The sequence below is a fragment of the Miscanthus floridulus genome, chromosome 10 (assembly GCF_019320115.1).
Source record: "Miscanthus floridulus cultivar M001 chromosome 10, ASM1932011v1, whole genome shotgun sequence".
Taxonomy (NCBI): Eukaryota; Viridiplantae; Streptophyta; class Magnoliopsida; order Poales; family Poaceae; genus Miscanthus; species Miscanthus floridulus.
In genome coordinates this window covers 138,484,841-138,496,896 of record NC_089589.1, presented here as the reverse complement: position 1 = coordinate 138,496,896, position 12,056 = coordinate 138,484,841, and the positions used below count along the sequence as shown (strand labels likewise).

The following is a 12,056-nucleotide window of genomic DNA, read 5'->3' as shown; positions in this document are numbered from 1 at the left end:
TGGTCGTTTGGGTATTTCCCAGGAAGCACTGTACGCTAGCGAGATAGTATGTGTGAAAAGGAGGGAATGAAACATCATGAGGGTGCAGACCATGGTGCCGCCCATGCATGCTGGCATTAGCTTTTCAGTACATTCACTCCCTTCTATAAGCAAAAGTGGGTGGAAGATTAGCTTTAGCTAATTTTTCGCTGTCACTGGAGTACGAAAAGTGTAGTTAACGACGATAGGCAAACTTTACACGCACCAAGCATGGCTGTTTGATTTGATTAGCATCAACATGTCTGCTAGTTGGCTGCTGGTTCGTCGTAGTCATTTATTTAGGGTGCCCTAACTATCTCAAACCCATGACGGTGCTCTAAGCTTGTCGTCGTTCACTTATTATATTTTGTGTCTACGAATCTGAAAAGTTGATCACCAGTTCACCACGGCACCACTAGGTAATGGCACACCTTTTGATGTAAACCATCACATGGCGTGTGGCTTTACCTTTAACATATGCGGTGGTACACGTACCAGCCAACATATATCTAAAAGCTACGAATGGAGAGTAGCACTATTGGTGCATCCATCCTCCTTCCCTCATCTCAGCCCCTTCTCCCCCTCCCGGAAAACTAAGCATCCATGGCAGACTTGATGAGGAAACTTGGATGGGTAGCCTGGGTGTTAACTGTAATAGGTTGGATTCTGTCACCCATTATCAGCTTGCTCTTGAACAAGATCTTTGCCTACCTTGTGTTCGACACATCAAAAAAGCTCAAGGAGCTAGAGAATGATATTATCAGAAAGCTGAAGTAGATGATTAGTGCCGTGGAGGAGCAGACGGTGCTTAGAGCAGCTGAAGACAATCCGTCTCGAGGCGATCTGAAGACACTGGACGATATGAAGATGGAACTCAAGTCTGCCTTGTATGAAGCCGAAGACATCCTAGATCTTCTCGATTATCGCCGGATCGAGAAGGATCTCCATCTTGGGGATGATGACAGCCGCTGGGTGGAGAACCAACTCGGTGCTGCTTGCGCCTGGATTGCCCGCTGCAAGGGGAGTTCCTTTGGGCGATGGATACATGTCACCCTCGCAGCGGTAATGAAGAGGGCACAAAGCATGGCCCGGCAGGGGCAGTTCCTGATTCAAGGGTGGCGGCACTCGAGGCAGAACTTTGACCTAAAGATCGCGGGTGCTGCAGTACTGCAGTGTGCACAGAGCTGGTACCAACAACTGGGGCAACTATTCAGATGCATACGCAGATCCGGTGCACTTCTTCCAGTTTCTCGTCTAGCGCCGCAACCCCCATGTCTTGAGTCCAGAGGCTCTGTGTTTGTTCCAGTGGAACCAACACGTAGGCCAGCAGAGGAGATGGTGGACGACGAAGAAATAGTGGAGGAGGCACAAGTGGTGGAAGGAGAGGCAGCGGAGGGGATACAAGATGGAGAAGATGGAGCAATGTCTGAGAAGATAGAAGAAGAAAGTTCCGAAGGAGGAGAAGTGGGAGAGCCAACTTCTTTGTCAATTTTCCAGTACTGTGCTCGACCTATGCTGACATTGTTTGCAAAGGCATGTTTTTATCGAGATTGGCCATATGGAATTGTTGGCATCAAAAGTAAAAAGGTACCATCTTACCATCATTTCTGATTGACATACTAGATTTGCATTCTTGCACCAGTGTTTGCCTTTTGTTCTTTTTGAAATATTTTGCCTTGTTCTTTTCAGTTATGCTAAATAACTAGTACATCAAAATTAAGAGTCTACCACACCATATTATGATATATATATATATTGATTTGTCTGTCTTTGGAAAGCTACTGTGAGCTAAAGTTACAACTTGAAATTCAGTACATAGATACAAAATTTTGTTATACCTCCCTTGTTATAATTAGTAGTACCAGCTCTGGCAGCTCAAAGATATATATAGTAAAAAGGCTCTTATCAAATGATGAATTGAATATCATGGATCAGTCTGTGTCTTGTCGATGTGGAATTTCGTCAAAATGGTCCAAAATGAAAAAAAAGAAAGAAATCTGAAATGATTTTAGGGAGTGTAATCCAATACTTCAGTTTAAGGAAGCTAAAAAAAAGGCTTGGATAATAAGGATGCCTCTTTTCTTATGCTACCACAGTTTTCCTTTTTAAAGCACACCTTGATATGACACGGTCTGCTAAATTACATTTTGACCATTTATTTTTTCTATATTACATTGCTTATGCTTGTGAATTTATTTCACCCAAGTCAATCCGCACAACACCTCACACAAGCATGTCATGCAAAAATTCCAAATCACCATGCTATCACAAAGCATAAATAAGCAACACATGCATATCAACTTATACCATAATACAAATCACTTTACAGTTTCAATTTCATCTCAAACCAATTTTTTTCATCACATGATCTCACATAAGACGGCTAGCTTATGTGGACAGCTAGTCCATAGGGTTGATAGACAAGTGCTATTAAATTAACTATTTCCATTTCATATGATCCATACAAATACCTTTTTGTACAAAAATTAGCCGCCGTTATTAACATTTCATTTTGCACGTTATAGAATTGAAGTATGTTTTTAAAAGGGGCTATACATGGCTGTCATAATAATTATGTGAACCTTGCTTCTTGCAGGAGGATGGCAGTGCAGCAGAATTAGTGCCCATTACTGAAAGAATAAGTCTGAGGAATCGAATAAAACACATAGAAGATATTCTCACTGCCTTGAAGAAATCAGATATGTTGAATGATACGAATAGTAGCAGTGGCACCACCACGGATGCAGACAACGAAAGAAGCAGCTTCACTGTCAAGAACACTGCCAAAGAAAGCAGCAGCAACAAGAAAGAAATTGACGAATTGTACAGAGTCATTGAACAGAAAGTGTTCGGTCGAGACAAGGACCGTGCGGATATAATTAGGATGCTTCGTGAGGGACCAGATACCTATGCAGCAAGCTCCAGCACCAGTAAACCTTACTCTGTGATTGGCATATATGGCATTACAGGTTCTGGGAAGAGTACCCTGGCACAATATGTTTGTGACTATGAGAAGAAGGAAGGACATTTCGACCCTGTCATGTTCGTTCTTGTGGGGAAGACATTCAGCGTGGGTAATATATTTCGTGATATGCTTGAGCAGATCACGGAGAGCCGGCCCTCTAAAGACAATGATCTTAAAAGTCTAAAAGAAGAGTTGAACAAAGAGCTGAAAGACAAATGCTTCTTGTTAGTACTGGATGATGTCTGGGTCAACAGTGACAATATGAAGGAACGTCGGATTCTACTTGAGGTGCTTCTTGTTGGGCAGAGTGGAAGCCGAATCCTGGTGACAGCTCAAAAAACAGATGCAGCTGCAGCTTTAGGTGCTCAGGAGAAAATGCAAATCCCAATACCTGATTTAGAGGAGGAGCAGTACCTCTCAATGTTCATGCACTATGCCCAAGAAGAAGGTCAAGTCACAGGGAATGATTATGAAAGATATAAAGCCATCGGGAGAAAAATTTAGGGCAGTAACGGTGTTAAGTGGCTGGCAAAAAGACACGAATACCCTTGTTTACAGTAGAAACCCACAATGCCAAATAGAGAAATTCAAGTATTTTCGTATGGACGGCGCCGACGAGAAGGCAGCGCGCCATGGCTGGCAAGCGCGCGCGAGCAGGCCGCCACGCTGCTGCTGGGCAAGCGCGCGAGCGAGCTGTCGAGCCGCCGCCGGTCTTGCGCGCAGGGGCCCGGGGCGCTACTGTCGCGCAGATGGTGGTCGGCCTCGCCCCCGGCTGGCCATGGCAACGGCGAGCGCGCGCGCCTGGAGCTCCGCTCCGCCATGGCCGCGCGAAGGTGAGCATGGCCTACATGAGCACGCCTGCTCCACGCCCTTCGTCAGCGCGCCGTCCAGCCCCACCCGTGACCGGGACCCGTACCCGTCCCCGCCCCACTTCTTCTTCAGCGCGCCGACCAGCCCCGGCGGCAGCGGCAAGGACACCATCCCCGGCGTCCTCGACTTCGACTTCGACTTCTCCTCGCGCTTCCCGTCGCCCTCCGCCGCCGCCATGTCCTCCGCCGACGAGCTCTTCCACAACAGCCAGATCCGCCCCGTCCGTCGCGCTGCTGCAGCCGCACCAGGACCCGACCTTGCTGTTGGACTTCCCCCACGCCGCCGCGGACGCGCGGCGCGCTAACGCCGAGCGGGTGGAGGAGGAGGCTGCCGACGACCGCGGCCGCGTCCGGAGCCGCTCCCTGCGCCGGAAGGCGCGCTCGATGTCCCTGTTCCGCACACACTGGCGGACCGCGTCGCACGCGCCTGCACAACCCGTGCTGGAGGCTGAGTCCGCCGACGAGGCACAGCATCCGGTGGCGGCGACCCCCGCGGCGTCGCGCTCGTTGTCGTCCTCGTCCACCACCTCCTCTGCTTCCTCCACGTCGTCCTCGTCCTCGTCCTCCCGGGGATCCCGCCGCTGGGGCGGGTTCCTCAAGGACCTGCTCCACCGCAGCACGTCGGACGGCGGCAAGACCACCCACCACCTGCAGCGGCATTCCCACCACGCTGCTCCAACTGCGCCAACCGCGGCGGTGAAGCCGAGCGCATCGTCACCATCTCCGTCACCAGCGAAGGGGAGGGGCGGGGCGCTGGGGCACCGCGGCGGTAGGAGGAGGTCCGCGCACGAGCGCCTGTACGAGGCGCGGCGCGCCGCGGCGGAGGAGAGCCTCGCACAGTGGCACAGAGCCGGGGAAGAAGGTCCGGGATCTAGGATTACGGGGGCTCGGCCAAATTTCAGGTTTCGTATCTAGCAGACAGATACATTGGACATACGGAGAAAAAACTGACACGGTCGAACCAGTCAACTAACAGATGACCGATGAAAGCGGACGGTAGTGCCATTTACGAAAGGAAATTTCAACTTGATGCCAGATAAAAAAGTTCAAATTTTCGAGTGACAAATACGAAACACTGGTTTGTTTCAGTGCCAAATAAATAATTCTCTCCAATTAATTACATTGGGGGAAAGCTCATGCCAGCGGCGAAACGATCGAGCTAGCTAGGGTCTTGTTCAGATTGCAAGTTTTTTCATTCTCTCTTCATCGTATCAAATCTTTGGACACATGCATAGAGTATTAAATGTAGATAAAAAATAACTAATTACACAGTTTAATTGTAAATTACGAGACGAATCTTTTGAGCCTAGTTAGACCATGATTGGACAATAATTATCAAATATAAACAAAAGTGATATAATGTCAAATACTAATTCCTAATCTCAATCTAAATTAGCCCCAGCTAAAGGGTTGTGGCGGTGCCAGTATGATGTGATCCATCGGGCAGGCAATTGTTGCTGGCAGCTACCTCTGTGCTTTTTCTTCACCACTTTTACCGTCCAGCTAAAACGTAGCTAGCTAGGCTTATCATTGCACGGTCACACACCATCATGACGATCATGCCACGTGTACGGCTCATATGCTAATCAGATGAACCTGCACATTTGTTACAGTGTAAGAACTTAACCAAACCCCAGCATGGGACGTTAGCCATTGCTCAATTACTGCGTGCCCTTCGCATCCTTTTCAAGTGGATTGGAGTAGCCAACTTTTTTTTCCCAACCGGCAAACCCCTCCGTGTTCTGGGCTTGCCAGTTGCCTTTCCTGAACTGAGTTGGTTTCCGATTCGGTTTTGGATCTATTTTTGACGTAGAAAATTTGATGAATACGCTTTAGATTAGTTTTCTATTTAGATAAGACCATCCCCTCTATATATATGAGTCCCCTCTATATATATGAGAGTATCACAGCCAATTGAGAATCAAAACTTCGTAAAAAACACAACACATACCCACCATGCACTTCATGTAATAAGTGCAGGACGAGACGAGCGTTGATGGGAATTGACAAATAAGCATGGGCGGAGGTAAAGATGGCAACGGGCTCCGATACCCGACGAGTATTTGCTCTATTAGGGAACGGGGATGGGATCATATCTTTACCCGTAGGTATCTAAATGGGCAAGAATCCATCCCCGGCGGGTATAGCGGGTACGGGAACGTTTCCTGTTTACCCATCCCCGTTACCCGTTGGGGAACCCGACTATTTGAGCTGTCATGCGAGTATTAGGCCCAAAGAAGCTTAACATAGGTATTTTTGTCCAAATCTGAAAAATCATATATATAGTTTGTGTGTTCTAGGAATCCTAGTTCGATTTTTCCTCACTATCTCCGTCAGCAGCACAAGCACGCCTGTCTCACGAGCTCTCGTGCCCCTCGCTTTCTCAGTTCGGTCTCTCTGTCACCTTTGCTCGTCCTCCTCGCAACCTCGCTCCTTCTCCTCGGCATCTCCGAGACTCTGACACTTATACCCGGGTGAAGAATAAACGTCTCCGATTGCAAAGCTGCGACCCCAAGTGTCCTTGTTTATTGGGTATGCAGTACCCGTCGGGTATCTATTACCCGACCGATACCCGACGGGTACGGGGATGGGCAAGAATCTATACTAAGGATGGCAACGGATTAGGTTTGGTGCGGATATCCGCGAGTTTCGGGTTCTGCGGGTTCGGGTTTGAGGATGGTTTTTCACCCACGGTTTTCGGGTTCGGGGCCCCGAAACCAATCGGGTTCGGTTTCGGGTTTGGTTTTCCACCCATGGATATCCAATGGATATCCGAAATAAATCATTTAGAATTAAAACTCATGTTTTATAATATACTAATAATAATTTGTTTACTTAGATTATTAAATTTATTTAAAGTTGACTCATGAAAATATTTATTATTTGTTGCCTCTTGTTTATACATGTGAATATGTGTATATATATCTGCGGGTTTCGGGTATTCATTCGGGTTTCGGATATCCGTTTGGGTTTCGGGTATCCGCGGGTTTGGTTTTGGTGATGGATTTCCACCCGAATCGGTTTTCGCGGCGGATTCGGGTTTTGATTTCGGGTTTCGGTTTTGGGTGCACGGAGACTCCACCCGATCCGAACCCGACCCGTTGCCATCCTTAATCTATACCCGAGACAGTTAACGGGGATGGGAACGAGATGAATTCTCCGTAGCGGGGAAGAGAACGTTCCGGTGATACCCGACGGGTACATCCCCGTTGCCATCCTTAGGCGGAGGACGCGCGATGGGCCGGCCTCTTCCTGCGGCTGACCATGAATAATGATTCTGGGCAGTGGCTGCCAACCAGTAGTGCGCGCCTTGGATTGTCTGACTTACTGAAGGTAAGTCACGGGTGACTTGCCCCCTACCGGATGCCCTCCATTTCTCATCCAATGACTGATAGAAGAGCACCTTTCCCACCTTCCAAAACACAGCCCAATTGCGTTTCGTGGCCCAAGGAAGGCCCAGCTCGGGTACCTTGCTCCTGCGGCCGCTGGAAAAAAAGGCGCGATATGGCGTTACGGTCGGACGGCGCCGGCGCACGGAATTTGGGCGGGAGTGGGCACCGCCGCGGTCGAGCGTCCGCGCCGCCGCTGCCCCAGCCGCGACCGCGTCCGCGCGTACTGAGCTTCGTCCGTGTCTGCGCGGTCTGCTGCTCAGCTTCGCCCGCATCCACGCCGCCGCCTGCCGAGCTCCGCCGTGCGACTGCTTCCCAGATCTTCTTGCGTTTGCTCCACCGCCGCCCTAGCTCCACCCACATCTCAGCCACCGCCTACCTAGCTTAGCCTGCGCCGACGACGCCACGTGCCCAGCTACACCTGCGTTCACGCGTTCAGCTTCCGTCCGCTTCGGTCCGTGTCATGCTATCGGCGTGGCTCCTTTCTCGTCGCTGCAGGCTGGTGCTGCTGTTGTAGTGAAAATCCAGTTCAGATCCAATGGCACAAGCACAACCCAACAAGTAAGTTATGTTCACATTCCAAATTTAATTCTTTGTATTGTTTGTACTCAGATACGAGCAATGAGAATGCATTTTTCATGTACAGAGAGAATATGAATCCTAGCTAGGTACCTCAAGTTGGTCAGAAATTTAGAAACTTAGATGATGCTTGGTCATTTTGGGTAAACTATGGAGGAGTTGCCCGGTTCGTATGACTCTTACATTAAATCGAATTGCAGAGAATTATGAAGTGCTTGATCTAATTGTTGTGCACAATCATGTTCTTCACTTGCCACAAACCTTCCATTTGATGCTATCACAAAGAAAGATTTTAGAAGTGCAAGCTTTTGAAATTGAGGCCGCCGATGATTCAGGAATTAGGCCAAAAGCTGCACATGAGTTGGCTAGTCGCCAAGTTGGAGGACCAATGAATCTCAGCTACACTTGTCGTGATCAAAAAATTACTTACAGGGGAGGCGTCAAAGAGAGTTGGCATATGGCCAGGCAGGAAGCATGCTGAAGTATTTTCAAGATAAGATCTCTGAGAACCCTTCTTTCCACTATGCTCTACAATTAGATGTGGAAGAACATATAACTAATATTTTCCGGGCTGATGCTAAGATGATAATTGATTATGCTCACTTTGGTGATGTGGTGACTTTTGACACTACTTTTGGCACAAACAAAGAATATAGGCATTTTGGTGTTTTTGTTGGATTCAATCAATACAGAGAGACCGTTATTTTTGGAGCTGCTCTTCTATTTGATGAAACATGTGCATCTTTTACATGGCTATTTAAAGCTTTTCTAGTTGCACACAATGGGAAACAACCTAGAGCTATATTTACGCTTAAAGAAAAAAGAGATTCAACCAAAAAATTCAAAGCGGCAAAGAAGTTGGCTAGACAAGACTCGAAAGTTCAAAAAGAAAGTACCAAACGAATCTAATGTATGTTGCTAAAAACCCTTGCAATATCAATATATTGTAACTATTTATCACTACTAGCTAACAAACAAGTCTGGATGCTTTATGCAGCACGAAGAGAATGGTGGTGGTGTACAAACTCAAGAATCCATGGATAATGCTCATAACGACCATAATACCTTGGTCTTCACTAGCTTCACAGATTTGATAATGGTAATTTCGATAGTACTATAATTTTTTAAATATATAGAATTAACTATTAATTCTTCCCGTTTTAACTTTTTCCTTTGTCTTTGCAGGGTCGTAGCGGAATTGACTATATGTCTGTTCAAGATCTTTAGGTTGCTATCACATGGAAGGATATTTTGTTCTTATGGGCAAATTTGTCTATAATGTGCTAACAGATGGCTCTTGGCGAAGATTATTTTGTTTTTAGCCATAACAATTCTATGGCTAATTATACATATATGTATACAGTGTATGATGTAGTGGTGCTTTTTAGGAGAGTTTATTTTGGTTATTTGGACCATGTAAACTATTGAAAATACTTAGTAAATGCTTATTTAATTCTACTATGGAAGTACTTATACTTAGTATTCCTGTAGTTGGCTGTCGTATAATTCTAAGTTGGGCTTGGGCTGTATTTGGGCTAGAACTGCAGCTGGCCTGTGCTATTTGGGATGAAAAAATTGGTGCTTTCATCAACCATGGGATGAGAAATGGAGGGCATCGGACATGGGGTAAGGCAGCTGTGACTTAGCATCAGACACGTGCGTATCCCTGCGTGTTTTTCCAGCGGCCGCAAAGGGCATTCCAATCTGATCTGGGTCTTATTTGGGCCACAAAGCACACTTGGGCTGTGAATTGAGAAGTGAGAAAGGTGCTCTTCTATCCGCCATTGGATGAGGAATGGAGGGCATCCGGGCAGGGGGCAAGTCACCCGTGACTTACCCAGACAATCCGAGCCGAGTAGCGCGATGGTGGGGACTGGACAGGATGCGCGTCACATGCATGCTGTACGTTTGGTGCATCCCCTGCAGACGACCACAGCAGGTCAACAACTTCGTACGTCCAAGGTGATATATAATGGCAGTCTTCAATTTCTGTCCTTCACAACAAATGCAACACATGTAGCTAATTATTAATCCTACTCTCCGATCCGCAGAAAATAAATTTTGACAGCAGGTATATACATCATGCAGAGATAACTCAAGAAACGCGCTACGATGAGATTGGGAGAGAGGGCGGGCGGGCGGGCGGGCAGATCAGCATTTTGGGAAATTGCAATGGCAAGAAGAAAACAGCAGCCCCATGATAAAAAAAAGTGGGCGAGGGTTTATTCCAGCCACGCCGAGAAGTAGGACGCCTGAGGATTGCAGTGTCGTGATGTGAACCCCAGTACTGGCGACGGACAAGGACGTTGCTTTAATTTCCTTTGCTTGCGTGTCTCTCTCCGATCCATTTCAAGTAAAGGGCAGCTGTGAACGACATGGACGACGTGGATGGCAATTAATTACATTGGGGGAAAGCTCATGCCAGCGGCGAAACGATCGAGCTAGCTAGCTAGCTAACGTCCTGGTTCCCATAAGCAAGGTGACTTATTAAGTCAGCCGACTTAAAATCAGTGACTTATAAATCATACATATTTAGTTATAGATGACTTATAAGTTGTGGGCCCTACGTAAAAAATGGTGGTTTATAAGTTTTAAGCAGAGGTAAACCAGCTTATTTTTTATAAGCAGAGGTGACTTATAAGTTGGTGGTGTTTGACGTAATCAGTCACTTATTTTACTTTTAACTTATAAGTAGGTGACTTATTTGGCCCTAAAAAAACCCTAATTTTTTACTATTTAACTTTTTTTAATAAAATTTATATTTAGTCTGTGAGAGATTTAAACTCATCTTTGAACTCTAAGGATCGACGAATACGTCTACGTCACGGATCTTAACGCCAAGTTACGTTGACATCGAATCGGCGCCACAGATCTTGAAGACACTAATGAACCTGGCGCGGTGAGGCGCGTGCGATGGCAGTCCTTGGCGCGGTCAGGCGCGTGGGCGACGGAGTGGACAGCGATGGTACGAGGGCGGACGACGTGCGGGGCTCAGGCGCTTTAAAGTTTTTAATTGGATTGCAGATCTCTCCGATGGATATGTGGCCGACGCGGAGCGGCCAACGGGAGTTTTTAATTGGATTGGAAAAGCCGTGTGCCATGTGCATTGGCAGCAGGACCATCTCAGGGCCATGTGCACATGCTTCTGACCGCACGACGCGTCAGGCACCCTCGTGACTGATCTGCTCTTTCTCTGTATGCATTCGTACGTTTTATTTTCCTTTTTCAAGAAGGGGGTAACCATTCATACTCCCTTGTGTCTCAAAATATTCGTCGTTTTCGTTTCTCAAAAAGTAATTTTGATAAAATATATATTAAAAAATATTAATATTTATGATACATAATAATATCATTAGAAAAATTTTTAAATATAGTTTTTTAATAAATTTATTTAAAGATATAAATATTATATATATTTTTTACCAATCGAATGCTGCAGAGAAATGAAAAGCGACAGATAATTTTCTTGCTGTGAGTCTGTGACCGGACGGACGGACGTGGGGGCCGCCTGAGCCACTCACGCATCGGCTGCCTATTGGACGGGAAGCCTCACGTCAGTCATCAGTGACCACTCACCACTGTCCGCTGCTCTTTTGTTTCCCTTCATTCCATGCTATGATAAAACTTCTGGTCTTGTTTAGTTCTAAAAATTTTTCTAAAAAAATACTATAGTTGTTATCACATCAAATCTTACGATACGTACATGGAGTACTAAATATAGACGAAAAAAAACTAATTACACAGTTTGGTGGACAATCATAAGACGAACGTTTTGAGCCTAATTAGTCCATGATTGAACACTAATTATTAAATAAAAACAAAAGTGTTACGGTATCCAAATTCCTAAATTTTGCAGAACTAAACAAGGGCCTTGTTTAGTTGGACAAATGTTGGAAATTTAACTATGTAGCACTTTCATTTTTATTTAGTAATTAGTGTTCAATCATAGACTAATTAGACTCAAAACGTTCGTGTCGTAATTTTCAACCAAACTGTGTAATTAGTTTTTTTTCGTCTACATTTAATGCTTCATGCACGTATCGCAAGATTCGATGTAATGGCTACTGTAGCAATTTTTGAGAATTTTTTTAGAACTAAGGGCCTGTTTAGTTGGCAAAATTTTTTGCATAGTATTCGTCACATCGAATCTTACGGCACATGTATGGGGTACTAAATGTAGACGAAAAAAAAAACTAATTACACAGTTGGGTGAAAAATCACGAGACGAAACTTTTG

The 12,056-nt window shown here is 46.0% G+C and overlaps 1 protein-coding gene and 1 pseudogene across 1 annotated transcript; both read left to right on the top strand.

The window, feature by feature from the left end:
• The first annotated feature begins 583 nt into the window (after window positions 1-583).
• LOC136485833 (uncharacterized) lies at window positions 584-3,588 on the top strand. Its single transcript, XM_066482655.1, has 2 exons — window positions 584-1,605; window positions 2,615-3,588. The coding sequence occupies exons 1-2, from the start codon at window positions 796-798 to the stop codon at window positions 3,485-3,487; spliced, it is 1,683 nt and encodes a 560-aa protein (XP_066338752.1). The 5' UTR covers window positions 584-795; the 3' UTR covers window positions 3,488-3,588.
• A 10-nt stretch (window positions 3,589-3,598) lies between these two features.
• LOC136489789 (uncharacterized) lies at window positions 3,599-4,767 on the top strand (annotated as a pseudogene).
• The last annotated feature ends 7,289 nt before the right edge of the window (window positions 4,768-12,056 follow it).